Source organism: Aquarana catesbeiana, linkage group LG03 (assembly GCF_042186555.1).
Source record: "Aquarana catesbeiana isolate 2022-GZ linkage group LG03, ASM4218655v1, whole genome shotgun sequence".
NCBI lineage: Eukaryota > Metazoa > Chordata > Amphibia > Anura > Ranidae > Aquarana > Aquarana catesbeiana.
Genome location: NC_133326.1, coordinates 574902879 through 574928678, shown reverse-complemented (window position 1 = coordinate 574928678; position 25800 = coordinate 574902879). Strand labels below are relative to the sequence as shown.

The 25800-nt window shown below is 43.9% G+C and overlaps 1 protein-coding gene across 3 annotated transcripts in view; it reads left to right on the top strand.

The window, feature by feature from the left end:
* Positions 1 to 25800, top strand: part of PRR5 (proline rich 5) — a 167414-nt gene that overhangs the window by 75139 nt on the left and 66475 nt on the right. The window contains exon 3 of one of the 3 annotated variants that reach the window (XM_073621934.1): positions 13514 to 13627. The exons of 1 other annotated variant lie outside the window; for it this stretch is intronic. In XM_073621934.1, the coding sequence (XP_073478035.1) occupies positions 13524 to 13627 (104 nt within the window). In that variant the 5' untranslated portion in view covers positions 13514 to 13523. Of the gene's footprint in view, positions 1 to 12899; positions 13628 to 25800 lie in introns of all 3 variants that reach the window. One more of the 3 variants, XM_073621933.1, reaches the window with a different exon arrangement.

The window sequence follows — 25800 nt, the reverse complement described above, 5'->3', positions numbered from 1 at the left end:
AAGTCCCGAGGACAGTTCGGCTGACCTTGGCAAACCTCAGAAAGGCTCGTGAACGGAGTCTTTCCGAGATTAGCCAAGGTCCGCCGAAGTGTCCCTCTGGCCTTTTCGTCCATTTCCGAGGCTCTCCAGCGCCCCCTGCCTCTGGCCGCATGTGGTGTTGCATCCCATTGAAGTCAATGCAGAACAAATTATTTTCGTTTCCATTGACTTCAATGGGAAAACTCGCTTTGATATGCGAGTACTTTGGATTATGAGCATACTCCTGGAACTCCTATGCTCGTAATTTGAGGTTCCACTGTATTTACAAAAGGCAAATCCACTTTGCACTGCAAGTGCACTTGTAAGGGCATTGAAAGTGCACTTGGAAGTGCAGTCGCTGTAGATCTGAGGAGAAGATCTTCAATGAGGAGAAACTCTGCTGATTTTTATCATCCAATCATGTGCAAGCTAAAAAACTTTTTTTATTTTCCTTGCATGTCCCCCACAGATCTATAGCGACTGGACTTCCAAGTGCACTTGTAGTGCAAAGTGGATTTGCCTTTCGTAAATAACCCCCAATATCTTTTACTTTTTGCTATAATAAATATCCCAAATTAAAAAAAAAAAAAAGTTTCCTCAGTTTAGGCCGATATGTATTCTTTTACATAGTTTTGGTAAAAAAATATTGCAATAAGTGTATATTGATTGGTTTGTGCAAAAGTTATAGCGTCTACAAAATAGAGGATAGATTTATGGCATTTTTATTATTATTATTTTTTTTTTTTTTTACTTGTATTGACGGCAGTCTGCAATTTTTATCGAGACTTCGATATTGCGGCGGACATATCAGACACTTTTGACACATTTTTGGGACCAATGACATTTATACGGTGATTAGTGCTATAAAAATGCATTGGTTACTGTATAAATGACACTTGCAGGGAAGGGGCTAACACTAGTGGGCAAGCAAGGGGTTAACTGTGTTCCCTGTGTGTGTTCTAACTGTGGGGGGGATGGGAGTGACTAAGGGAAGAGAGAGATCGGAGTTCATACTTGGTATGAACACACGATCAGTCTCCTCTTCCCTGAGAGAACCGGAGTTTGTGTGTTTACACACACACATCCCCGTTCTCGTTCTGTAATGAGCAATTGCGGGTGCCTGGCGGTCATCGCACCCGCTGGGCACTCGCATCGGCTCCGGGGACACGCTTCGGGCATGCGCACGCCGCCGGAGGCGTCTTAAAGGGCAACGGTTCATGCAGGGAAGCCAACCTGCCGCAGTATAACTGTGCCGACTGGTCCGGAAGCGGTTGAAAAGTGTCATCTTTAATTTGTTAGGGCCTTTTCCCAAGGGCGTTCCCTCTGAATCAGTCTGTCAGTTTTCTAGACTGAACCACAATGTATGTTTATGGGAGGGTCCTATGCATACATACATTTGCTAATAGGTGTCCCTTGTTCCCATCACAAAAAATTGGGAGGTATGCTGACAGGGGGAAATGATGGGTTGTCTTTCCCTGAAAAGCACAGAAAGAAAATCTATTAGAGCTCTAAGTAAAAACAGAACACACAGTACACACAAACATTGGTTAGGCACACATTTAACCCTTTAATTGCCCTAGATGTTTAACCCTTTCCTAGCCAGTGTCATTATTACAGGGACAGTGCATATGTTTAGCACTGATCACTGTATTAGTGTCACTGGTTCCCACAAAGTGTCAGTTAGTGTCCAAATGTCCGATGCAAGATCGCAGTTCCGCTATAAATCACTGATTGCCGCCATTACTAGTATAAAAAAAAAAAAATACCAGTATATATCTCATAGTTTGTAGACACTATAAGTTTTGCACAAACCAATCAATATACGCTTACTGGGATTTTTTTTTTACCAAAAATATGTAGCAGAATACATATTTGGCCTAAATAAATGAAGAAATTAGATTTTTTTACATTTTTTTTATTGGATATGTTTATTGGATATAGCGCAAAAAATAAACACAGTGGTGATCAAATACCACCAAAAGAAAGCTCTGACATAAATTTTATTTGTGTACAGCGTTGCACGACCGCGCAATTGTCAGTTAAAGTAACGCAGTGCTGTATCGCAAAAAATGGCCTGGTCATGAAGGGGGGTAAATCTTCCAGAGGGCAAGTGGTTAATATCCCACTATATCAGTGTCCATTCTGGCCTGTTTTTTTTTAAAAAGAACAAGACTGCGTCCTTTTCTGTTTAGACAGATCTGAATGGATGTTATGTTTATGTCTGTTTTTAGGCAAGAAAGCATTTTTTTGATTAATACTTTTGTCACCTCTGGTCTCTACAACATCCTAAAAAAAAAACACATGCAAAAATGGATGTAAACTGATGTAACCTGAGTCCGTATTCATCAAACATGACTGAACTGAGGACGCCCATGTGAAAATTACCTTTAGGGTCCTTTCATACGGGGGTTCCACTGGCAGACTGCACTTTGTTTAGCGGGGGGGGGGGTTGCTACGCTGAGCAGGCGGATGACAAGTCCGTCTCCACTCACTGTGCAAAACAGACCTGTCAGAGCCCCGCTCTCATCTATGTCCGTTGTCATCCGATCCCATCCGATCCTCCAGACGAATGGAAAATAGAGTCACCATCCGTCTGAATTTCACGGACAGGTTCGGATTGGATAGCGGCGGATGTCAGCGGACATGTCACCACTGACATCCGCCAGTCCAAAGAGATGAATGGATTGTCCAATCAGGTCCACCTGAAAAACCGACAGGCAGACCTGATCGGAAAGCCTGTGTGAAAGGGGCCCTTAAGTGGTTGTAAAGGCTGAAGTTTTGTTACTGTCATAAATTTTATGCATGAAGGTAAAAAACCATAAACATGCTGCTCCCCCCCACAGCCCTCCTAATACTCACCTGAGCCCCCTCCTCTTGATCCAGCAATGTGCACGAGAGCCTTGGCTGTCCCGGGATTCCCTCTCCTCTTTGGCTGAGACAGCAGCAAGAGCCATTGGCTCACACTGCTGTCAATCACAGCCAGTGAGACAATTAGGAGGGGGAGGGGGGCTGAGCTGCAACGCTATGGCGTTGATTTACTAAAGGCCAATAGACTGTGCACCTTGGAAAGTGCAATTGCACTCTGCAAGTGCAGTTGCTCCAGAGCTTAGTAAATGAGGTAAAGCTTCACTTTGCAAAGAATATCCAATCACATGCAAGGAGAATTAAAAAAACAGCATTTTTGCTTGCACATGATTGGTTGATGAAAGTCAGCAGAGCTTCTGTTCATTTACTAAACTCTGGAGCAACTGCTCTTGCCGTGTGCAACTGCACTTTCCAAAGTGCACAGTCTTTTTGCCTTTAGTAAATCAACCCCTATGTGTCTTATAGACACATAAAGCAGGGCTTGAGACAAGTACATACCAGTGCCTCCATAGTAAGCAGGTTGCTATTGGGGGTACTGGTCAAAGGGGAGGAGCCAAGAGTGCTGGCGAGGGACCTGAGAAGAGGAGAATCGGGGCTGCTCTGTGCAAAACCACTGCACAGAGCAGGCAAGTATTACATGTTTGTTTTTTTGTTTTTTCAAGTCCATTTATGTAGATGTAATCGGCTAACACATCCAACATTACCCTCTCCCAATCAAGCAATGCTGTTGTTGGAAGGTGTCTTGCTTCTCCTTCCAGAGTGGAGACACCCTAAGACATGAAGTGTGTTACTGGTCATATCACCAGGTGAAAATAATAGGAAAAAAGCTTAAAAAAGAAAACTAATGCAGCCACCACATTTAAGAATTGTCAAGCTGCAATATATTAAATGGTTGCTTTGGGTTTAATACCACTTTAAAGTACAAAGGTAAAACATTTTCCCATTTTTGGATAGAGTAAGTGGCTTTTTTTGCCATCTGTGACCCAATGGGGAGATTTCTCTTCACTTTATGCCACGTTTACCACAACAAGAGGTGAGAGGAAATCCCTCCAAAAAGAGGGATTTTTCGCTTCTCTTTCACTCTCAATGATAATGGCAAACAGGACACATAGGGGTGGATTTACCAAAATTGAAGAGTGCAAAAGCTGGTGCAGCTGTACATGGTAGCCAATCGGCTTCTAACTTCAGATTGTTCAATTAAGCTTTGACAATAATACCTGGAAGCCAATTGGTTTCTATGCAGAGCTGCACCAGATTTTGCACTCTCCAGTTTTAGTAAATCAACCTCATAGAGAGGGTGAATCTCCCTAACAAGGACCACAGATGGCAATAAAAACCTGACAGGTGTTCTAATCCCTTTCCACTCCATCCTCCTAACTTAAATTTGCTTTTAGTTATACTTTGGCTGCTTTCACACTGAAAGCGCCGGCCGTTAGTGATAAAGCGTTGCTCGTTTTAGCGGCGCTTTACCGCTGTTTAAGTGGTGCTTTTGCACCACTTTTTGGCTGCTCGCGGGGTGCTTTTAACCCCAAAGAAGGGGTTAAAAATTCCTGTGTTGCGGCACTTCCAAAACACTTTTCAGACGCTTCGGAAGGGCTGCCCATTCATTTCAATTCATTATATACAGCGCTTCCAAACCGCCCCAAAGATTCTGCTTGCGGGACTTTTTCTATTGTCCTGCAAGCGCACCGCCCGGGTGTGAAAGCACCCATTGCAGAGAATGAAAAGAAGATTTCACGCGCTTTACAGGCGCTATTTCTAGAGCTAAAATGCCTGAAAACTGCCTCAGTGTGAAAGGGGTCTTTAGGAGTGTATTGTTAATAGGTGAAGCCTGTGGTGATAGGGTCACTTTAAAGTTGGGAGGTATGTTACAGCAATCCTTTCCTTTGACATGTTTACAGAAACTACTTCCAAATGTAAATTATTAAATGTCTGAGCAGAAAATAATGCTGCTCCAGTCTGTCCCTAAAGATCGAGAACATCCACCATTGGGTGCCGCCATCTTGTTTAGCACAGTTGAGAGAAGGTGCAGCCAGGTTGTCAGTCACAGCACTAGAGACACCTCTGACCTTCCTGTGACAGTCACGTACAATAGCGGATGGGCATGTGGTTAGAGATGGAGATGAGGGAGGTCATTTTATCTTTAGCAGCAATTTAAGCTGACCATACACTAGTAGAATTTCTTTCAAAATTCTGTTGTTTTGAGACTGTTCATTCAATTTTCCAATTGTTAACGTGGTCAAATTGATGTTCACTTTTGACCATAGTGACAAGATAATTTAAAGTGACAGGATGAAACATTTTTCTCAAATGAATACATTTCTAATTGTGTATGTTTTCAAAATGGAATGTTAACCCTTGTCACTTCCTGTATACATCTTGTACAGTATATGTGGCCTTAATGAAGTGCATCTTCTTCCCTGAGGCCACATATATACATACTTGTGTCGGTGCTGAGAGCGTGCTCCTATCACAGAGACCAGTCTGGTACTAATGATCAGGAGCCGGGAGGCCCAGTTCCCAATCACTTGTTCGCTGTGATAGTCTCTGATTGGTTATAACAGTGATCAGTCACTGTACAGCCCGCCCCTATGTTTTATTTTCCTCTGGATGGAGAGAAAAATACAGTACATTGTACCTTTTTCTACCTGCCAGAGGAGAAAACTATAAACAAGCAGACTTGTGTAAGAACAAAAGTTATTAAAAAATCTAGATAAAATATCTTGATCAGGGTTTGATCTAGGTCAGTGCCAGGGTTAGGGTCAAAGGTCAAGGTCAGAGTCAAAGGACTAGGTCAAAAGTCAGGGTCAATGTATTTTAGGTAGAATGAAAAAAAAAAAAACATTTGTTAAATTAGGGCTGAATGTCGGCCGACATCAGCCAGTTCAATAAAAACCGTCCGACATTCGGGCCGTGTGTATGGGAGCCGGTATGACAGAAGCCAGACGTTCGGCTGGCTCCCGATCAGCGCTCTCAGCCACGGTCAAAACACAACAGCTCAGTAGGGGAGATCGCTGTACTAACGTTGGATCAGTAGTAAAGCTCCTCTGACCGGAGCTGTCAGTTTTTTTTCATTCAACCTGCTGGGTTGAATAAAAAAGAAAACTAGTGGTGTGTACCCGGCTTTAGTGTGTTTTAGGTAAGATAACAAAAGCAATGTGGTATCCCTGTGTTCGTCAGGAGCAGGAAAATGTATTTTGGGTTGTTTTTTGGCAGTAGATTATTGTAATAGCAAGAAATCTACAGCAATTTAAAAAAAAAAATTTTCGGCCAGTTTAACCACTTCAGCCCCGGAAGGATTTACCCCCTTCCTGACCAGATCACTTCTTGCGATTCGGCACTGCGTCGTTTTAACTGACAATTGCGAAATTGTACCCAAACAAAATTGACATCCTTTTTTTTCCCCACAAATAGAGCTTTCTTTTGGTGGCATTTGATCACCTCTGTGGTTTTTATATTTTGCGCTATAAATAAAAAAAGAGCGTCAATTTTGAAAAAAAAAGGCATTATTTTTTACTTTTTGCTATAATAAATATTCAGCAAAAATCTATATATAAAATTTTTTTTTTTTCCTCAGTTTAGGCCGATATGTATTCTTCTACATATTTTTGGTAATAAAAAAAATGGCAATAAGCATATATTGATTGGTTTGCGCAAAAGTTATAGCGTCTACAAAAAATTATTCATTTTTTTTTATTAGTAATGATGGCGATCTGCGATTTTATATCGGGACTGCGACGTTATGGACACATCGGATATTTTTTACACTATTTTGGGACCATTGCCATTTATACAGCGATCAGTGCTATAAAAATGCATTGATTACTGTGTAAAATGACACTGGCAGTGAAGGGGTTAACCACTAGGGAGCGATGAAGGGGTTAAGTGTGACCTAAGGAGTGATTCTAACTGTGGGGGGGGAGGGGCTACAACACACATGACAGCGATCACTGTTCTCGATGACAGAGAGCAGTGATCTCTGTCCTGTCACTAGGCAGAACGGGGAAATCCTTTGTTTACAAAAGCATCTCCCCATTCTACCTCTCTGTGACACAATCGCAGGCACCCGGCGGACATAGAGTCCGCGGGACCCGCAGTCACGGAGAACGCAGCGCCGTTTCTAAAAGGGGACGTACCTGTATGCCCTTTTGCACACCAGTGCCATTCTGCCGACATATATCGGCGTGCGCTGGTCGGGAAGCGGTTAATAGTTAAAAAAATCAGGAAAAATCAGTTATCCGTTATTTACCACCAAACAAAAGCCCAATTTTCCCTGAAAAAAACACGGCATAAGCTACCTGGACAAACTAAGTAGTTGTGATGATATGTACGGTTCTAACACATGTCAAAGTGGCAAAACTGTGTTCAGGCGTTAGGATTTTTTTTACCCTCATCATGAAGGGGTTCAAAACAAACAAATTTTGAAGTACTTTCGCATGACATCCATCAAGTCATCAAATGTACTCAGAATATTTGTACTAATATGAGCGAACATTTGAAAATCTACTAGTAGTGTATGGCCAGTTTTAGACTCCTTTTTTTGGGGAAGCTGATGAAGGTGCCTACAAACCCATGTTTGGGATTTCAAAGGATTGCATTCACTTTTATTATTCCCCCCGACTGATCTCGCTGTGGTGTCACCAAATTGTCATCTGATCCAGAGTAAATTTATAGTTCCCACTGTGTATTCCTGATATCCAGGTGGTCAGCTGTCTGTATTATTGACCTGAAAATGCGGTCGTACCTGTCTTTGGGTTGGTCAGGAGTGATTTACAAAGGCGAACAGAAAATAAACAACAAAACAATGAGAACATACCTCCCAACTTTGTGAGCTGGAAAAAGGAACACATTATAGTACAAAGTATATAGGCAAATGACACACCCCTGCCATACCTCCATTAACACAGACCATGAGTGTTAATGCGCACAAAAAGATGGGTTTAACCCATTTTTTTATTACTACTTTTTCTTTATTTTGGCTTTTCAAAATAACAAATAGAATCATTTACATTTTAGATAAAAGGCTTAGTGCAGTAAAACACGTTTGTTATTAAATAATATATTGTTTTATGGAGATCCTTACTTCAGGCCAAAAACAGGGACAATGGAGGAAGAAATAGGGACAGAGGGATTTGGTTTCAAAACAGAGACAGTCCCTCCAAATGAGTGACAGTTGGGAGGAATGATGATAGTGTAAAGCTGGGCATACATAAATCATTTTTTTAAAAATGAGCCAATTCCCAAATCCATACATTCAATGCAGGGAAACCGCCACATCGTCAAAATACAATGATCAGTGTTGTCAACTATAGCCATCAACACTGATCGTTCAGCAAAAGCCTGACAAGCTGGTTGTACACAAGTCGATCGATAAACTGACTTGTGTACAACCAGCCTGCCCATACATGAACTGGCTGAATTTTATTCCATGTATAGCCGGCTTAACAAGCAGACAGGAATCAAAAAGCAAACGGAGAATGGGTGGTGGTTAACATAACGCAGAGGAAAGGAGAAATTGGCCGCACACCACCACAGAGCTGATACAAAATAGTTTCTTTAATGTCTTCGTAATCAGGAGAGCAAGACAGGACAAGCTGTTGATGCATTTTACACTCAAATCATGTGCTTATTCTTAACATAAAGCACCCATAGTGGTGAGATGACATTCGTCCAATCTGGATGTTTTAGACTTGGTTCACACCTACAGGTGCGACCAAGTGTGGGAACACTTCAGGGCATTAATTAGCACATAGGGCAGCCCGTTCATTTTAATAGGCTGCCTGACGCACGAGAAATGAGGAAAAGAAGTCCCTCACTCTTTTCCAAAAATGCGCCATACCGTGTATGTAAACAAGTGCGCTTTCAGATGCGTGGGGGGTGCCAGTACCAGTTAATGACACTGCAGCACATCTAGTAAATGGCAGCACATTTCTCTGAGCGTCAGGAAAGCACAGGTTTTCACGCATGTTCCTGACACCCAAAAGTTTGAACCTAGCGTTCAAGTGGTTCTAAAGGCAAAACATATTTTTCACCTTAATGCATTAAGGTAAAAAAATGTCAGAGTAGTAGTATGACATACATACCCATCCCGATCCAGTGGTGTGTCTGACTGCAGCTGCCTCTGTTCCTCTCCCTACAGAACACAGAGGCAGCTCCTCTTGCTCTCAATCAAATCTTATGAGGAGGGAGCAGAGGGTGGGGGGCGGGCCATACAGCATGTGTCCATGGACACACAGAGCCCAGCTCAGGATCGAGCGTGCATGAGTGTCCCCATAACAAGCCACTTGCTATGGGGGCACCCAGAAGGAAGTAGGGACACCAGTGGATGATGTAAGGGGCCTTTGCAACTGCTTTAAAGTGTAAGTTCAACTAAAATGAAAAAGGTGAAGTAACACTCTACACCCGCCTAGTAGTCCCTGCTGCGCTTACCTCTGTGGGTAATCAGCTGTCACTGCCCACGCAGCTAGTGTAGCAGTCCGCTCTCCTTCCCCTTCCTTTTGTAAGGCTTCCGGGACAGATCAGAACAACTCCGATTGGTCAAAGAGATCACATGCCAGCATAGACCAATCATAATTTCCATGATTCAGCCCAGAAGCCTTATGCAGCGTACAAACGGGCGGACTTTTCGACCGGACTGGTCCGTTGGTCTATCCAACGGACTTTCGGTGGACTTCCGACGGACTTTCCAAACAAACAGACTTGCCTACACACGATCACACCAAAGTCCGACGGATTCGTACGTGATGACGTAAAATAAGGAAGTTCATATCCAGTAGCCAATAGCTGTCCTAGCGTGGGTTTTCGTCCGTCGGACTAGCATACAGATGAGCGGATTTTTCGACCAGACTCAAGTGCGTCGGAAAGATTTGAAGCATGTTTCAAATCTAAAGTCTGTCAGATTTTCAACTGGAAAAGTCCGCTGAAGGTCCGATGAAGCCCACACATGATCGGATTGTCCGCCGGACTCGGTCCGTCGGACCAGTCCGGTCGAAAAGTCCGCTCGTGTGGACGCGGCATTACAGAAAGAAAGGGAAGAAGAGCAGGGATTTTGGATCCCCAGACTGCTACACTGGTTGCGTGGACAGTGACAGCTGATCACCCACAGAGGTAGGTGCAGCAAAGACTACTGGGTGGGTAGAGGGTGTAGAGTGTTAGTTCATCTTTTAATTTTTTTGAAAAGATAAACTTACACTAGGGTTGTCCCGATACCGATACTAGTATCGGTATCGGCACCGATACCGAGCATTTGCCCAAGTACTTGTACTCGGGCAAATGCTCCCGATGCTTCCCCCGATACCTAGAAGACAGCTGTGATCGGCGCGTGGGGGAGTTACAAGATTCTCCCCCAGCGGCTTTCAGCAGCTTTAGTGACATACAGCGGTGATCGGTCACCGCTGTATGTCACTGCATCCTCCTCCATGCCCCCTCCTTTCCTCTGTCCCCCTCCGCTGTCCCCCTCCGTTCCTCTCTCCTTCCCTGTGTCTCTCCGCTGTCCCCTCCGTTCTGCTGTGTCTCTCCGCTGTCCCCCTCTGTTCCTCTCTCCTTCCCTGTGTCTCTCCGCTGTCCCCCTCCGTTCCTCTCTCCTTCCCTGTGTCTCTCCGCTGTCCCCTCCGTTCCTCTCTCCTTCCCTGTGTCTCTCCGCTGTCCCCCTCCATTCCTCTCTCCTTCCCTGTGTCTCTCCGCTGTCCCCCTCCGTTCCTCTCTCCTTCCCTGTGTCTCTCCGCTGTCCCCTCCGTTCCTCTCTCCTTCCCTGTGTCTCTCCGCTGTCCCCCTCCGTTCTTCTCTCCTTCCCTGTGTCTCTCCGCTGTCCCCCTCCGTTCCTCTCTCCTTCCCTGTGTCTCTCCGCTGTCCCCCTCCGTTCCTCTCTCCTTCCCTGTGTCTCTCCGCTGTCCCCCTCCGTTCCTCTCTCCTTCCCTGTGTCTCTCCGCTGTCCCCTCCGTTCCTCTCTCCTTCCCTGTGTCTCTCCGCTGTCCCCCTCCGTTCCTCTCTCCTTCCCTGTGTCTCTCCGCTGTCCCCTCCGTTCCTCTCTCCTTCCCTGTGTCTCTCCGCTGTCCCCTCCGTTCCTCTCTCCTTCCCTGTGTCTCTCCGCTGTCCCCCTCCGTTCCTCTCTCCTTCCCTGTGTCTCTCCGCTGTCCCCCTCTGTTCCTCTCTCCTTCCCTGTGTCTCTCCGCTGTCCCCTCCGTTCCTCTCTCCTTCCCTGTGTCTCTCCGCTGTCCCCCTCCGTTCCTCTCTCCTTCCCTGTGTCTCTCCGCTGTCCCCCTCCGTTCCTCTCTCCTTCCCTGTGTCTCTCCGCTGTCCCCCTCCGTTCCTCTCTCCTTCCCTGTGTCTCTCCGCTGTCCCCCTCCGTTCCTCTCTCCTTCCCTGTGTCTCTCCGCTGTCCCTTCTGTTCCTCTCTCCTTCTCTGTCCCCTCCGTTCTGCTGTCTCTCTCCGCTGTGTAATGGACAGAGTCAGCTGACTCTGTCCATTCACATAACTGAAACATTGTAATCTCCTGTGATTACGATGTGTCAGTTTATGAATGGAGAGGAGCCGCTGTCTTCTCTCCATTCATTTTCAGTGCAGCTGGGGCTGCAGAGAAAGGGACTGGGGAATCTCCATCCTCTGTCTCTTTTTCTGTCTCAAGGGGGAGATATCAGAGGTCTGTTAAGACCCCTGATATCTCACCAAAGCCCCCCAACAGGGCTGATTAAAAAAAAAACAAAAAAAACATATAAAGAATAAAAAAATATTATTGTAAAAAATAAAAATTGTAAAAAAAAAAACAAAAAAAAACACACACACATACACCGTTCACCCCCCCCCCCCCAAAAAAAAAAGAAAACACTGTTAAAAAAAATAAAATTAAAAAAAAAAACACTGTCACGTGACATTAAAAAAAACGTATCGGTATCGGCGAGTACTTGAAAAAAAGTATCGGTACTTGTACTCGGTCCTAAAAAAGTGGTATCGGGACAACCCTAACTTACACTTTAAGGTCTCGTTTACAGTAGCAGTGCTCTTGGAAGAGTATATAGGTGCGCAGCAAAGACTGTAGTACATAAAATCCAAAAGAGACAGCGGTACTCATGGGTATCGAAAAGATGAACGCACAGTGAAGATTTTATTGTGACGAGGCACAAGCTTGTCTTTAGGACAATGTGTCCTGAGGAAGAGGAGCTTGTGCCTCGTCCAAAGATTGAAAGAAAATCTTCCCTGTGCGTTCACCTTCAAGACCTGTGAGTGCCGCTGTCTCTTTTGAATATATATAGAGAGAGAGATAGTGATATATATCTCTCACACACACATATACTATGTGCCCACATTTAGGCTGGCCACAGATGGCTCTAATTTTGGCCTGTTCCTACTAAATTGGTTGAATAGATGGTGGTGGCCCTTTGAGAACCACTCAGCTTGACAAAGTCAATATAAACTGACCTGGGTGGAAAATTATACCAACAGCGACTAACTATTGTATTCAGACAGCCACGTGTGCTGCTCATCCTGAATACAGTAGGTGGATATTTGGTGGATGGGGAAATCTCCACAGCCAACTATTTTCTTTGTTGTCTGAATGAGATAAAGTTTTGTATGGCTAGATTTACCCCTATTTTGTGGAGGTTTCCTCTCACGAGGGATAGGAAGTGAGGTAAGGACATGGGCAGGACCAGGGTTCTCACTCTTCCCCATTCCTGTCGCAAACAAAAAAGTTTTAGCTGGAGTCTTACTTTCTTTTTTTTAGTACATAACAGCTTAAATTTGCACTGAAAAAAGGATCATTAAGAAAAGGCTGTGTACTGAGGCTTATAGGATGGTCAAACGAATTGGCATGCCAGTGCGGTTCCCACATACCCCTCCCCCCATCTCTATTTAAATGCAAATGCCCCGGGTGAGATAAGCCCCATTGAACACAGGGTGACTTTCCTCATGGCAGCCAATGGAAATGTGTGTCTCCCTCATCTTCTCCTTGTCTTTTGTCCTGATGTTGTGTTTCTTCTCTCTCCTTTCTCTTATTTTCACGCTTATCTGATGTCTACAGAGCCCACTTTCCATACTCTATGAAGAAGCCGCGGTCTGTGCACTTTGTAAGTGTTGCGACATCTGGGCCCCGTCCCTTGTGAAATTCATTTCTATTTTTTTTTTTTCCTTCCTCTTCTTTCTTTCTGTCTGTTTTTGTTTCAATTTAAGCTTCCGCCATCTCTTATTCAGCAGCGCTGCTTAAAAAAAAAAAAAAAAAAAAAAAAAAAAAACTTTGCAGAGAGTCAGGCAGACACACATTGACTGGAGCGTTGTACAACTGACAGTGGAAACATGAGAAGAACTGAATTCTTGACAACTGCGAGGCATCCGCTGGGTTCTAGAACTACAAAAGTTTAAAAAATTTAAAAAAATGCCACTTTGGACGGAGGCACGTTGGCCAGAACGGCAAGGGAAAAAAAATGTAGCTTTGTCCCTAGGACTGGAGTTATGACGAATGGGTTGTACTTTGCCTCTGATTAAAGGTCTGCCCCTGCCTCGCTTGAGCTGTGTTAAGAAAACTTGCCTTGCCTCTTTTTTTTTTTTTTTTCCTTCAATGCAAAGCCTGGGAGCTTGCAGGATTATCTGTCATTAGCAAATGCTCAGACTGGCGCTGACCATGAGGACTCTTCGCAGGTCGAAATTCATGAGTTCGCCCAGCCTCAGTGACTTGGGCAAGAAAGAACAGGCAGCTTTGGATGAGAGAGGGACGCAGCAGAAGAGAGCCGGATCCAATGCCACCTGGAACAGGTAAATCCTTCTCTGTACTGTATACTGTATACATTGAGCAATAGTCCGCATTTATAGAATGGGATGAGGAGTGTCACACACCTCTCTGTAAGCTGTCACATTTCATATTGGAATTAACAGATCGGTAAAATTTACCAGCTATGTGATGTGATCAACTGCCTGATTGGATAGAACTTGAATATGTCGCTTGGGTACACAATCACACTACATTGTTGACAAATTTTGCTGATCTGCCAGACTGTGTTTGTAAAAAATATAGGAGAGGGGGAAAATAATATAATATTTGATTTATTATTTCTCCACTCTCCCAAACCTTTCTCAACCAAGGTTACGTTACCTTTGGTAACTTTACATTACGCTTATTGTATTTTGAATCTTGAATTTATTGTAATTTATTATAAAACATTTCAATAAAACATTCTAGAATAATAAAAATATATATATATGGTCCAAGGTCAGGATTAGCGTGAATTCTTGTAATATAAGGGTCCCTTCACACAGGTGGTCCGCCCGGCGCACTCCGCTTTGCTTAGCAGGGGATAGACCTGCTGACTAGGCAGATGACAGGTCCGTCTCCGCTCACTGTGCTGAGACAGACCTGTTAGAGCCCCGCTCTCCTCTGTGGGGAGATCAGATGAAAAACAGACCGCCTGGTTGTTTTCATACCAATCTGCCAGACGGATGGAAAATAGGGTCTATATCCATCTGGATTTCACGGACAGGATCGGATTGGATCGGATAGCAGCGGTTGTCAGCGGACAGATCACCAATGACATCCACCACTCCATAGGGGTGAATGGAGTGTCCGATCAGGTCCACCTGAAAAACTGACAGGCGGGCCTGATCAGAAAGTTTGTGTGAAAGGGCCCTTAAGTTTTTTAAAAAGGTGTAAGTATGATCCATCTGTCGGCAGGATAAACTTTACATAGTGCTACATAAACATGGATGCTCAGCTCCGCTGAACATACCTGTTTAAAGCAAACCTTAACCCCCTTCCTTAAGGCTGGGTCCCCCGCATCCAATTCGTAGGAGATTTTGACTGGCCCTCTATGGAGCTGGTACACATATCTCCGCTGCCGCTCCGAGGCGAATTTGCATAGGAGCCCTGTGCGTCTTTTGTTCCATTTCAGGTCCGAATTTAGCCAAAAATTTGTGATGAAATCGGACCTGAAATGGTGAACAGGGATGCACCGGACCCCTGCTGTGAGCTGCAAGCGACGATATTGTGCACCCAGACTCAAGTGGATGTAAACGATCACCTTGTAAAACAACCCATTCAGTTTAAAATAGAAATGATATACAAAACATTTTTGTATAGATATAACATTATATATACCCTTTTTCAGTTTTTTTAAGTGATCACATTCCCTCTGTTCTCAGCTGCATAAGAGCTGGGGGAGGAGGAGAAGCAGCAGCAGCACACTGAGCTTCCCAGTGAATGTGCTCTGCAGCAGGGGCGTGTCAGGACTGATTTTTGGAGGAGAGCATGCTGAGTTCCCAGCATAGCTAAAGAACTCACCATGATTTGCTGTTCTGCTTAGTGTGGTCATTTTTTAACAGGAAAGCAGAAGGAGTGGCAGGAACACCAGGTATTTTACATAAGGGAAGCAAAGCAAAGAGAACGGGATACTTTCTCATACAAGTACATGGTGCAGCAGGCATATAGCAGGAATATGAAGTGTTGGGGTAACAAACGCTTTAAGGTTCTCTTTCATACCTCCTACCATACCCCGCAACACTATTGCAGAAACAAAAAATAGTTGTTTTTTTTTTTTTAAGAGAAATACATTGTTTTTATCTTCTTTTCTTTATATTCGCAATCCTCGCCTAGGTCAGGATAATGTGATCAGACCCCAGAAGTGGCTCCTATCTTTGCCAGCAATATGACGGAGCCCCCACGTCATGTCTATGGCTGGGAGAGATCTTGTGAACTGCCTTCTTGGATGTGTGATGTAGATATCCCAGGAGGCAGTTTGTGATATCATGCAGACGCGCAAACACGCCATGCAGTCTCTGTAAAGACCCTAGCCATTTCTGCGCATGTATGGAAAATCTGGTACATGCGACCTGCAACATTACTGTGCATACGCTGGATCTCAATTCATGATGGTGGCATGGGAGGAGAGCAATGTAGGGAGATCTTTTGCCTACAAGCAGGACAATGCTGGACTCCATGGACTAGTATTTTTATATATATATATATTTTCCAGCACTGCCCTAACCATCTTGGGCATGGAGTTCACCAGAGCTTCACAGGTTGCCACTGGAGTCCTCTTCCACTCCTCCATGACGACATCATGGAGCTGGTGGATGTTAGAGACCTTGCACTCCTCCACCTTCTGTTTGAGGATGCCCCACAGATGCTCAATAGGGTTTAGGTCTCAGTTTCTTGACTAGGGTAGCTCAGAGGTATCCATGCTACTGATACTTAGCCCCCCTATACCTCCAACCCCTCCCCAGTCCCAGTAAATACATGACACTGGTTGGAGTTAAATGGCCTTCTGGCCTTTCCTTAAACAACAAAGCTAGATGTCCCCGTGAGAACACGACTCGGGGACATTAACACTTGCCCCACAAACATTACAGGTCTATCAATACCTGGTCCCTCTTAGAGGACCACACCCAACCAGAGGACACCATATCAACGATGGTTCCCCACTTGTATCCCACCGACATATTTTTTAACCCCAACCTCCTGAAAAGCAATTAAAAAGAAAGTGATCAGATTTTCTGCCCATGCCCAGCAATTGACTAAAATGCGTAATTTATTCATTCAATTGATTCTTGATTGCAAAGGAAAAATAGAAATTGATCAATGGGTATTCCATGTTTTTGGGCAGCTTTAGACAGCAGTCAGACTGGCTTGAATACATCATCACCTGTCATACAGAATACCTTGGGTGCTCTAAACCCAAGATTCTCTACTACTAAAAATGTAACTCCAAACTCTGAGATGCCACAGGCAGTTGTAAAAAACATTGATGAAATGGTTGGTTAAACAATTGTAAAGCGCAAATTTTTTCTTTTAATATTGCATAGAGCAGGGAAGGGTTTGAACCTCTGTAAAGTTTTAATTGTTCTCTGTGTACCCTGAGGGGAGATTTCCATTCTGTATTTGTTCCTATGAGCACATAGTGAGGGGAATTCATAATTTTGGAGTTGTCACAGGAGCAGGAAATAAGGGAAAATCTTTTTTTATATTTTTTTTAGTAACAACTGTCTAAGAGGGCATACCCCCTTCGCTTTAGAGGGATTTGTTCTTACTTCCTACTATGTCAATGGGTCAGGAAGTGATGGAAAATCTACCCTGCAGACAAACAAATATAGTGGTCTTAAGCATTGCATACTCTATCCAAAACTAGAAAAAAAGTGTTGGCTGTACATACACTTTAACCACTTGCCTACCAGGCACGAAGACCCCCTTCCTGCCCAGACCAATTTTCAGCTTGCAGCGCTGTCGCACTTTGAATGACAATTGCGCGGTCATACTACACTGTACCCAAACAAATTTTTTATCGTTTTCTTCACACAAATCAAGCTTTCTTTTGCTGGTATGTAATCACTGCTGGGTTTTTTATTTTTTACAAAAAAAAAGAATAAAAATTTTTTAAAAAATAGTTTTTTTTACTTTTTTTCTGTCAGTAAATTTTGTAACTAAGTAATTTTTCACCTTCACTGATGAGGCAGCACTGATGGGCACTGATAGGCTGAACTGGTGGGCATTGATGAGGTGGCACTTATGGGCACTGATGAGGCAGCACTTATGGGCACTGATGAGGCGGCACTTATGGGCATTGATGAGGTGGCACTGATGAGGAGGCACTAATATGCCACACTTATTGGCACTGATAGGTGCCACTGATATGTGGCATTGATGAGCACTGTTAGGCGGCACTGTTGGGCACTGTTAGGTGGCACTGATAGGCACTAATAGGCGACACCGGTGGGCACTGATAGGCGGCAGTGGCGGACACTGAGAGGCGGCACTGGTGGGCACGGATAGGCGGCATGGATAAGCGGTACAGATGGGCACTGATGGGCATTGATGGGTGGCACTGATGGGCGACACTGATGGGCATTGATGGACAGCACTGATAGGCAGAACTAATTGCCAGCACTGACTGGCATGGCTAATGGGCACTGATTTGTGGCACTTGTGGGCACTGATTGCTGCCACTGGTTGGCTCTGATCACTGGCACTGTCCCCCTGTGAGGAGATGCCACTGATCGGCTCTCCTCTCCTCACACTCAGCGTGAGGCGAGGAGAGCCGATTACCGGCATCTCCGTGTTTACATGTGACCGGCTGTGATTGGACACAGCTGATCACATGGTTAAAGAGCCGCGGACGCGGCTCTTTACACAGATCGATATCGAACCGTGTCCTAGCAACATGGTGCGGCCATGGTCGCCGCGATACGCGCCCCCGTGGGCACACGAGAGCAGCCGTTCTGTGCCGCCGTCATATGACGGCGGCCCAGAACAAGAGCTGCACCGCCCCGCCCCGCCCGGTGGGCGGGCGGCAACTGGTTAAAGTGGAAGTAAACTTTTTTTTTTTTTTGCACTTGTAAGCCTATAATAAGGCTTACCTGTAGGTACCATGAATATCTCCTAAACCTCCACTGTTTAGGAGATATGAACACTGCATGAAGCCGGTGATGTCACCAGCGCATGTGCTCTGAAGGGACGGCATACCCGTGCTATCCCTTCAGAGCCCCGTGCCACGGTCTGTGACTCCCACGTGCATGCGCGGGAGTGACGTCATTGCGGCGCAGCCAATCAGATGGCCATGCAAAGGAAGACCGGATGAAGATGGAAGCTCTCTCAGTGCTGACAGCGTGCTGCTGGAGGGCTTCGTTCTAAGGTAAGTATTTCATAATGTGCTAGTATGCGATGCATACTAGCACATTATGCCTTTACCTTGCAGGGTTTAAAAAAAAATGGTGAGGTTTATTACCGCTTTAAAGTGACTATGTCATGAGAAATATAGAGAGCTTCTGTTTCTGGCCACTCCTTTAAAGATGTTTGTTTCCTGGCTGTTATGCTGATACTTTGGCTTCAATGTTTTCTTTGACCTGGAAAAAAATCTAGAGATGACACTTCCAGTAAGCTTTAATTGGGGCCCGTGACTGAAACATTTTGAAGCCGGGAAACCAGGTATACAAGGAGGAAAGCACCAAAAACAGAATCTATAAAGTCTAGTAAGCATTTTATTTTAACTCTAGTATCGTAAAAAAAAAAATGCGTTTCAGGGGTCCAAATGGTCCCCCTATTATCTGGGTTTGGTATTGATGAATGAAGCAAGTACAGGACTGATAAATTGGAGGCATCCTAAGGGCTAATTAGTATGATCGTGTCAGGTGCCAGTTAAGCCTTTCTTCTGCAGCCAGGAAACTAGCTTTTATTTTCCAAGGAGACTTTTCTTATGACACTTTCATGTTGAGTGCTACACGCTCCTGCTGTTAGCACTGAGATCCTTTAAAAAAAAAAAAAAAGCCTTGCATGGGAACTGTCACATTCCGTTACAGATTATTACATTTTACAGTATTGTTGGGACATTTGTAAACATAGCTGTAGCTTCCTCCTTCCATATGCTACATAATGAAAGTTTTGTATTGCATTCAAGGTTTGGATAGTGAATGTACATGTGCTGACTTTCTATGTATCAGGCTTTGAATGCCAGGAATATTTGCGTGCCAATGTATGCTGCGGGAGCTGGATGAGCTTAATAGTTCACCGTGGCAATGTTTTTGAACCATTAAAAATGAGATCACCAAAAATGTATTTGCTGTCATTTTACAGAGAACTTGTAGTCTTTTTAATGTTTTCAGGACATAGATAATTACATAGTTAATCTGGTTTAAAAAATACACAAGTCCATCCAGTTCAACCAAAATGTCAGAACATCCAGTCTTACATGTAGTGGTTGCATTTGTTTTCTTTATTCAGGCTAAGAACATTTTGAGCAAGTACAGAAAATACATGATCTTGATCTTGTCAGAAATGCAGTGGATGAGCTGGACTGAAAGCAAAAAATGTTTTTCTCCTGCTTCTGTAAGCTGTAAGCTATCAGTCCCATCAATTGCCATGTGACAGATAAAACCAAAGGGAGACATGATTGAAATCCAGTTTGTGTGACAACCAATTCTCCCTCTATAGCTAAAGAGTGAGTGTGCTTCTCTATGCAATGCAGGCATATATATCATGGCTCCTGGGGAAGGGGCTATACATATCTACGTAAAAACAGCAGGCCACCCTGGGTAATGTCTGCTTGTGTTGCTGAGCCTCCATGATTGAAAGAATTAAAATCCGCTGAACAAATCGGGTTGACCAGGGACAGTTAGAAATGGCTACATCAATTTCATTTTGTGCCTCATCAGCAGTATCTGTGGTGCGCTGTGTACAGAGTGCAGGGTACTGGAGGGCGTTATGTATGGAGTGAAGAGTTCTGGAGTGCAGTATCTGTGGTGTGCTATGCGCAGAGTGCAGGGTTCAGGGGTGTGCTATGCACAGAATGCAGGGTTTAGGGGTGTGCTATAAACAGTGTGCAACCTCTCTCTCTCAGATTCTGGAGATCTGTCGCGCCATGCTCCTCGGTAAGTGCATGCAAAGATCTTAATTCTGGGAGCCGCTGAGAGCAAAGCTGTCCCTTGTAAACACAAAAGGCGTGTGTGTTTACAAGTGACAGTGGGGATCAGGAGCACAGGATGAGAGACAGGGGTGGCGAAATGACGTTCCGCCACATTCCGGCAGCAAAACTGGGTGTGAGGGCAACATGACATGGCCTGGTGGGCTGTATTTGGCCCGTGGGCCTTGTGTTTGGCATATGTGGGCTAGATGAGGCTTGACATCCTCCAGCCAAGATATGAGGTGGGTCTTATCTGAATTGCTTCAGCTTCTAATGCACATTGTGAGAAACTCACACTATGCAGTAAATTCAGAGTAAGCAATTTTAGTCCAGCAATGGAGCCCGTACAACTGGGCAAGTCCGAAGGGAAGGCTCGAGGACAGCTTTTAAGTAAATAAGTTTATCAATGGGAGAGATTTACTAAAGCTGGAGTGTGCACAATCTGGTGCAGCTCTGCATAGAAACCAATCAGCTTCCAGGTTTTATTGTCAAAGCTTAGGGTCATTGAACAAGCAGAAGTTAGAAGCTGATTGGCTACCATGCACAGCTGCACCAGATTCTGTGTGTACCAGTTTTAGTAAATCTCCCCCAATGTGTAATAAAGCTAAATTCCAGACAGATATTTAAAAAAAAAATAAAAATGCATTTTAATGCAATTGTATATTCCTCCAAACATGATTAAATGTATATAGAAAGGCTATCAGGTTTTTATTGGTGTCTGGGTCCTCATTAGGGAGATTTGCCCCCTCTGTGTTAATCTAGTGACCATTTCCATAGCAAATAGATATGATTAAAAAAATCCACAATTTGCCACAGATGGCAAAAAATAAACCTGACAGGGGTTTTAACCACTCCATACTGTATTAAAAGAGAAGTATGTTTTTTTTTGTTTTGGGTTTTTTCTTTTTACCAACAAACTTACCTAGGTGGATGTAGCCTCAGACTGATGCTGCATCTGTCCCCTGGCACCTCTGCACTTAAAACCGAACCACCAAACATCGCCGATGGCTCGGTTCTCTCAGCTCCTGAGCTGTCAATAAGCAGCACTCCTCTCTGCTTCTCCACATTCATTGGAGCGCTGAGCTGTGGAGGGGCGGGAGGGGCGGGAAGCGGAAGCTTGCTGAGAGGCTGAGACAGGCATCAGTCCAGGCACCAGGCGGGTCCAGACTTTGTCAGGGTGATGTGGTTCCTGGAATGATTCCTGTGACGTCAGCAGAGAGCGGAATTCAGACCACTCCCCGCTGAAAACGGGTCACAGGAGTGCAAAACGAATTGCACTCCTGTGACCCAGAGGAGAAGCCCAGCCAAAAGAGCTCAGGCTGGACTTCTCCTTTTAAATAAGCAAAGCACATGGTCTTTAAAATGAACATACAGCTTATGATCTGATTGTGCAAACATTCTCTATCCGTATAGTTTAGCTGTCGCAGCCATGTGCAGAACTCGGTACCTTGACTGTAACAGGAATGAAAACAAATGTCAAGGCAAAATTTAAACAAAAAAATATGTTTAGTTCAGCTTTGTACATACACATGTTGCTCTTGTTTTATCACTTTAAAGACCTTTCCATTACAGAAAAATGTCTGTTAATCAGCCAGAAATGCACTCACCTCCTAAGTCCTGTTATGGGCTGACAAAGCACAGCACTCTTGTGGACTGAGTGGTGTCAGCCCTGCCCTGTTGTCTTTCGCCAAACTGCTCAACCACTCCCACTCCCAAATTGCTACAACATAAGTCAGTCATTCTGTAGTCCAACATATGAACTTGGAAAGCTCATTCAGATAAAACAGTAATCATGCAGAGGACACAGGAGACGGTTCTAATTTCTGGCAGGATCAGTAGGTATTTTGTGCACTTATTAAACAGATTAACCAAAATGCTTCTATTAGTACATTTAGAAGACCAAACAGCAGCAAATGAGAAAAGTTTATTTTAGGGTTTATATACACTTTTACATTCTTGCTGTCCTGTCGCCTGAAAGCTAAAATAAATGATGTGGATTTGTATTCTAGCACTATAGGGGAGCCACTGAACTGTGTAGTACTGCTGGTATGTAGTGGGGAGGAGGTGATACCTGCCTTACCTGTACAGAGGTGACTAAGGTGTTCCAGATTATATAATGACATCAGGAGAGAATGAGTAAAACGTTCAAAGTGTGTGTACACGCTGTACAGAGGGCAGGTTATTTATGTAAAAACTAAGAAAACAACACAAATATATAATGCTTGAACTGACCTTAACCACTTCCTACACCTGAAAAAACCTTCATTTTTATTACACTAATCAATGCTAGAAAACTGATGATTGCTATGATTTAAGTTCCCTTAAAGGTAGACTCCAGGCAAAATGAAAAATGAAACGTTGAGGAGATCAAAGTATTTCAGTTTTACATCCAGATATTGCTGGACTGCCAAAGTCCACCCCAGTTACTTCTCTCTGTATCTAGTGATCCTGGAACACAACAGCTGGTGATGCTGGAACACCCTTTTTGCTGCCTCCTGAAGGCTCCTAGCTGTTGATGCACATCACTTTCTGTGATATAGCATCCAATCCAGAAGCAAGAGCCACTGTCTTTCTAACTGGAAGTGGGTGCTCCTAAAAAAGTGGTGTGGGTGGGTTCGGCAGAGGATGCCTACATACAGTCTCAGTTTGTAAGCCTTGTCTCCCTATATCAGAAAGCACTTTTACAGGTGCACGCTGGAAGGATCACCAGGTGCCCCAACATCAATAAGGGACTAGTGTCGCCATCATCAGTGGAGGGTAAGCTAACAGAATTTAACTTCTTAACTATTTTTAGGTTTTCGATATGAATTGACTTCTTGACAATTGCTATCTTTAGACTCAAAATCCCAGATACTATGTCCCTTTCAAAACTATTTTAAACTAAATTCCACTGGTCTAACACTAATGATCCAGAACCATGCTAGTTGGCTCCCGATCATGTGATCACCATGATAGCCACCATTACAGTTACATTGTATAGCGATGGCTTGGAAAAACGAAACTGAGGAAATCCTTTCTCCTGCCTGCAGCTGACTGAAAGCATCATGTCAGCCCGGGCAAAGTCACTGGACTGGAGCTTGATGGCTCCTTATTGATAAAATATATATATATATATATATATATATATATATATATATATATATCTTTCTGCAAAAATGATGCTGTTGCTGTATATAGACAGGTCAGATTTTACTGATAGGTCCATTTTAAATATAGGATTGCATAGCAGTCAATAACATTTCACGTCACCCTAGATACTGTAGGTCAAGTAAGGAGACAGGTACTGAGAGAAATATATTGGCTACTATTGTTGACCTCCACCCGCCTTTTTGTGAATGGTTTCAGTACTTTATGAGTCAGTGACCATGAGCAGGCATACAGTCAATTAAATCACAACTCTTGATCTGCATGCATTTCCGAGAGTATTGATTTTGCAAGAGAGCCAGGAAACTTGCATTTTCAGGAAAAAGGCTCCCAGTGGTAGCGCTGATTCTTCTCACAGTACAGATGAATGTTATTGGCTGATTAAAATGAATGTTATTGGCTGCTATGAGTTCCTGCACTCCATATTGTTTTCTTCTCCCTCTATTAAATAAGCCAGTATAAATTGGTTCTAATAGGAGATATTTTGTCCATGATGTCTCTGGTTATGAATCAGAAACATCTGTAGGCCATGTGGACATGAACAGCTTGAGTGAGCAAGATACCTGACATTGATTTTTTATTGCAGACAAGCAAATGGTGCTGATTAAAAATGAAATATTGATGAGCCTACACAGCATTGTGAGAGTGTAAGTTCTACCCCAGATACCATTTGTCAATAACAAATTCCCCTGTGTTAGACGTGTGTTATTTCTGTGAGACGGACTGTTGTAGCATAGTTTGTCCAGACAGAAATGGACTGAGAGCGATACAGTCGCGCTCACTGCAGTTTGCTGCCTGGCATGTCAGCATCCATATTTGCCAGAAAAGCAAAACTCTAGAACACCGTGCAGTCTTGCTCAGTTGCATAGGCTCCTCTCCTGTACTTAAAGTGGTTGTAAACCCTGTTACATCACTTTTACCTACAGGTAAGCCTATAATGTAGGTACCGTGAATATCTCCTAAACTTGCACAGTTAAGGAGATATTCACTGTATCCGCATGTGCCGACGTCATCCGCACATGTGCACTGAAGAAACGGCCCGCTCAAGACATTTCTTCAGTAGCCGTGCCATGACCGGTGGCTTCCGCATGCATGTCTGGGATTGAAGTCATCATGGCTCCAGCCAATCACAGCACCAGAGCCCACGAACCTGGCATGAAGCTGGTCACAGCTGTGTGCGGGGACTGCTGCAACAGCTTCGATCTAAGGTAAATATTTCATGAGTTAGTATGTGATGCATACTAGCTCATTATGCCTTTGTCTTGCAAGGTTTTTGTTTGTTTGTTTGTTTGTGTTTTTTGAAGTTTACAACCATATTAACCACTTGACCACTGGGCACTTAAACCCCCTTCCTAACCAGACCAATTTTCAGCTTTCGGTGCTCTCACATTTTGAATGACAATTACCGTACTTAGTCATGCAACACTGTACCCATATGAATTTTTTGTCCTTTTCACACAAATAGAGCTTTCTTTTGGTGGTATTTAATCACCGCTGGGTTCTTTATTTTTTGCGCTATAAATCAAAAAAGACTGAAAATTCGGTAAAAAAAAATTAAAAAATCTTTATTTCTGTTAAAATTTATTGCAGAGTATTGGCAGAGTATTGGTGGGTATTGCAGAGTATTGCACATAATTGTAAAGTATTGGCAGAGTATTGGTGGGTATTGCAGAGTATTGCACACAATTGCAGAGTATTGCACTGAGCAGTCCTGTGGGCACTACAGATCCAGCCTACAGCGCTGCCAAAAACGATCTCTCCCCCCCCCCTCTCCCCTCGCACTGTACAGATCAGTACAGAGAGGGGAGGGAGGAACCGGCGTCATGTTATGACGCCGGTTTGTTTACAAGTGATCGCTCCGTCATTTGATCAGCGATCACGTGGTAAACGGCCGCTACAAGTTTACTACCACTTTAACAGTGATGTGCAATTTGTAGCTTTCACATTTGACTGCTGTGAACTGTCCACATTATGTGATTGGCGAAGTATGCCAAGTGACACGGGATAGTATGTCTATGTGAAGAGATGTGTCACTTTCATTTTTCAAGAACAACAGCAAAGTGTGGAAATTATAACTTTGTATGGACATTACCTTATTGTAAACATCAAGGCTAATGGTCGCATATGTGACAGGAAGGCCAATGGCAAGGAGTAGGGCACATTAATGGCGAAGGCTAAGAACTATCAGCAGTGGGTTGTAGCCCTATCCAAGAAGAGGTAGGCAGTAGTTTAAAGGATTTGGCGCCAATAGTCGGCCAATTTGAAGCTCTCTTACATTTGGCTTGGATGGACTCACACAGCAGATATACAGTTGAAAGGCTTAATGCAGAGGAAGTATGCTATATTCCAGTAGGAATTTAAAGAAAAAGTAAATCTCAAGGTTAGGCACAATTAACATTTTTA